Source organism: Gracilinanus agilis, chromosome 5 (assembly GCF_016433145.1).
Source record: "Gracilinanus agilis isolate LMUSP501 chromosome 5, AgileGrace, whole genome shotgun sequence".
Classification (NCBI taxonomy): domain Eukaryota; kingdom Metazoa; phylum Chordata; class Mammalia; order Didelphimorphia; family Didelphidae; genus Gracilinanus; species Gracilinanus agilis.
The window spans coordinates 284,833,393-284,837,425 of record NC_058134.1 but is presented as its reverse complement, the minus strand read 5'-3'; the positions used below and the strand labels follow the sequence as shown (position 1 = coordinate 284,837,425).

Here is a 4,033-nt window from a genome sequence, read left to right as displayed (position 1 = left end):
GTAAGTGAAAATTTAAGGTTTCTATAATACTGAATTGGATACATTCATATCTGGAAAGGAGACAATGGAAATAATTAAAATATCTATATTAGAGATACAGGTATATATGCAAGACAACTAAAGTTCTTCATCTATTTAATTAATGTTATCACTTTTATAGCAATGAAACGGAGTATACAGAGAAATAAGGAAGAAAGAAAAGAAGGTGAACAGGATGGCCACTGTCATTTCTCTTATTTGTATTTGCAGGTCGAGCAGAAATCTGGAGTGAACCATGAGAAATAAAACAACAGTGACAGAGTTCATCCTCCTGGGGCTGACTGATGACCCAGAGCTACAGGCGATGGTTTTCCTTTTTCTCTTTCTTACCTATATATTGAGTGTGATGGGAAACCTAAGCATCATCACACTCACCCTCCTGGACTCTCACCTCAAGACTCCTATGTATTTCTTCCTCAGAAACTTCTCCTTCTTAGAAATATCATTTACATCTGTCTGCATTCCGAGATTTCTGGTCAGTATAGTTACTGAGAATAATATAATTTCCTATAATTCTTGCATGGCCCAAGTATTTTTTTTAATTCTTCTAGGTGCAACAGAATTTTTTCTGCTGGCAGCCATGTCCTATGACCGCTATGTGGCCATCTGTAAACCCCTACATTACACAACTATCATGAGCCCCAAAGTCTGTAGTCAGCTTGTAATTAGCTCTTGGCTGGCAGGTTTCCTTGTTATCTTTCCACCAGTCATCATAGGACTCCAGCTGGAGTTCTGTGACTCCAATATCATTGATCACTTCACCTGTGATTCTTCTCCTATGCTGATGATTTCTTGCACAGACACCAAAGTCTTAGATGTCATGAGTTTTTGCTTAGCTGTGTTCACACTCATGTTCACTTTAGTATTAGTGATTCTATCCTATGCTTACATCCTCAGAACTATTCTGAGAATTCCCTCTGCTCAGCAAAGGAAAAAGGCCTTTTCCACTTGTTCCTCTCACATGATTGTTGTCTCTATATCTTATGGAAGCTGCATCTTCATGTATGTCAAGCCCTCAGCAAAGGAAGGGGTAGCTTTGAACAAAGGTGTAGCAGTACTGAATACCTCTGTTGCCCCGATGCTAAACCCCTTCATTTATACCCTGAGGAATCAGCAGGTGAAACAAGCCTTTAAGGACATAATCAGAAAGATATGTTTCTCAAATAAATGATAATTTTGATGAAACAGAAGTAAAATGTAAATGACTTAAGGAATTAAGATCTTCAAAGATTTCATTTTTCTATTTTTCCTCCCATCCCTTTCTTCTCATTACTTTTATTGCAAGCTTTTCTCTCTCTAGTCATTAATTAACTTATTAGTTTCCTCATTTCATTTTCACAATCCATAATCATTAAAAAGCTATTTCTGGGGCAGCTGGGTAGCTCAGTAGAGTGAGAGTCAGGCCTAGAGACAGGAGGTCCTAGGTTCAAACCCGGCCTCAGCCACTTCCCAGCTGTGTGACCCTGGGCAAGTCACTTGACCCCCATTGCCCACCCTTACCAATCTTCCACCTATGAGACAATACACCGAAGTACAAGGGTTCAAAAAAAAAGCTATTTCTGAGTACAGATGGTGTAATGATGATATTTTGTTATCATCCAATGACATTACAAGTAATTTTCTTTCAAAGTATTTAGTTTCAGGGAGTAGGGCAATGTTGACTTTCATGATGTTGTATCCTAGAAGATATTTTGGGTATTTCTTTGAGTTTCTGCCTTTAGATCCTCAGGGGAAAATGAGATTAGTTACCCTACTATCACAAATTTCATTTTTCTTTCAGAAAACATTTTCTTGTTTCATACCCTCTACATATTAAGATTCCAAATGATTTCTGGTTGCATTTAAAAACAAAATTCATCCTCAAATTACTAGTCTTTGCTACTATTTAAGAAATTTAAAAGACTATTTGGTAAAGAGTATATCAAGCAAAACATAATAAAAGGATTATAGAAAGGAAGTCTTTTTCAGTAATTAATTTTATTCTCTCCTTACACTCTTACATTCACTCCTTACCTGTGTCTCTGATGATCCTTCATTTTCTTCAAAGTTCAGCTCAAAAAACACAATTGGAAGTTATCATTCCTGATGGTCATCCATCTCCCAAATGTTCTTGCCTTGCTTCCAATGTTATCTTTTTATCATTTTTACATTCTTCTCTCTATATTTCTATACTGTCTCCCTTGACTAGATTTTTAACTCCTCACAGGCAGATACCTTAAGATTTACATCCCCAGTATCCAGCACATTGCCTGGCACTTAGTAGATATTTCATAAATATTTCTCACAAACATCAATATCTTTGGACTCCCAAGTCTCATTGAAGTTGTCATTATCTCAATTATCTCTTACTTGGTCTATTGATAAATCTCTCACCACTTCTGTTGATTCTTCACAGTGCTTCCAGAATAATGTCTCCAATGCAAAACTTTGATCACATCATTCCCTGACTAAAAAAAATGCCTAAAACAGATTGAAGAACATATTCTGAACAAAGTGAAGCACAAATGAACTTGTTCCTTCAGAACTATAATGTGTACCTTCCCACTGACTTATTTAGTGCCAATCAACTTCATGCATGAAACTTGAACATGACCACCCACTCTAATTTCTTCCTGGCCTTTCTATCTTTATTTACAACTCATTCGGCTCAGTTTTTATTTGTTGGTTTGTTTTTTTCCCCTTGGGGCTAAGATGTTATTTAGCTGGATAAAACTGTCAATGAGGCATCATAATCATGAGTAAGAAAGTATTGATTCATGGAAAACTAACATTGTAAATATTTTTTGGTCAGCTTAGTGGTTATGTTTTGAACCTCATGATCCTGGCTATAACTGGTTAACCTGTCTTATAATTGCTGCATCAACCTTAGTATACATCAGGATTGCAATTTCTACATCATCCAATTAAAGTGTGTTAATATAATTTATTACGATAAAGAATCATTAGTGTCTTCCTAAAATTTCTGCTCAAGAACTTTTCCCACATTGTTTTTCTTAACAAATCCATAGAACAAAAGATAAATTATGACTTATTTTGTTGGTGAGAATCTGTGTAACATGGTGAGAAAGATAACAAAAGCGACAAAAACTAGAGGTTCTAGGAATGATTGTCCTTTCAAGTCAGTACTTCTTTTAAAGATGTGGGTAAAGTTCTCTATCCCCCACTATACTCACACACACCTCAGCTTTTCTTCAACTCAGGAATCGATTAGGCAATTCTAAGTTCTGGGTTAAGATGGCAGCAGAGTAAAAAGCAGCTGCTTAAACTCTCCTAACCCACACATATAGGATTCCTCAAGAAGACAAAAAACCAAATCCAGACAAACAAAGGGACCCCACAACAGGGTGCAGCATTGAAGGTACATGGGATCAGGGCATGTTCATGCTCCAAAGAAGTGAAATAGCTCTCATTAAAATGTGAGATAAACAACACCCCCCCCACACACACACACACCACTTACAGTGCCAAAGCCAGCTCAAAAGAGTTAGAGCAAGTTGGGGGCACCCATTAAGTCCTTGGCAGCTACCTGGGATTATGAGGGCCTGCTCCTGAGAGCAGCAAGAGTTAAGATGCCAAGAGGCAAAGAACGTGCTGACTTTGAAGACAGACCCTGAGCACAGGCCTGAATGTAGGCACAGATGTGGATCCTGAGTGCAGGTGTGGACCTTGGGTGTGAACCCAGTTGCAGAGGGGTGCATGACTATGGAAGAAGTGCCCTGAGACTGTTAAAGGAGCTTTGGGCAGAGGAACAAGAAAGGAGACCACCAGGAGGCTTGACCCTGAGAAAAACAAGACCTGAGACTTCAGGAGCCTAAAAAGTGCTGACAGACCAGGGTGTGAGGATAAACCCGAGAGGGCACACAGCTCACAATGGAAAGCCATCCACAAGAACCCCAAAAGAGAAAGATCAACAAGAAGAAATCTTTAACACTCACCAACTTTTACACAGAGAAAATCCAGACAACAGAGCAAACAGCAGAGGAGAACAAACAAT

General features: G+C 38.3%; 1 protein-coding gene across 1 annotated transcript; it reads left to right on the top strand.

Annotated features, from left to right (window-relative positions):
• Positions 1-274: 274 nt before the first annotated feature.
• LOC123248582 (olfactory receptor 6C76-like) lies at positions 275-1,210 on the top strand. The gene has a single exon (XM_044677407.1). It carries the CDS (start codon positions 275-277, stop codon positions 1,208-1,210), a length of 936 nt encoding a protein of 311 aa, XP_044533342.1.
• Positions 1,211-4,033: the final 2,823 nt, after the last annotated feature.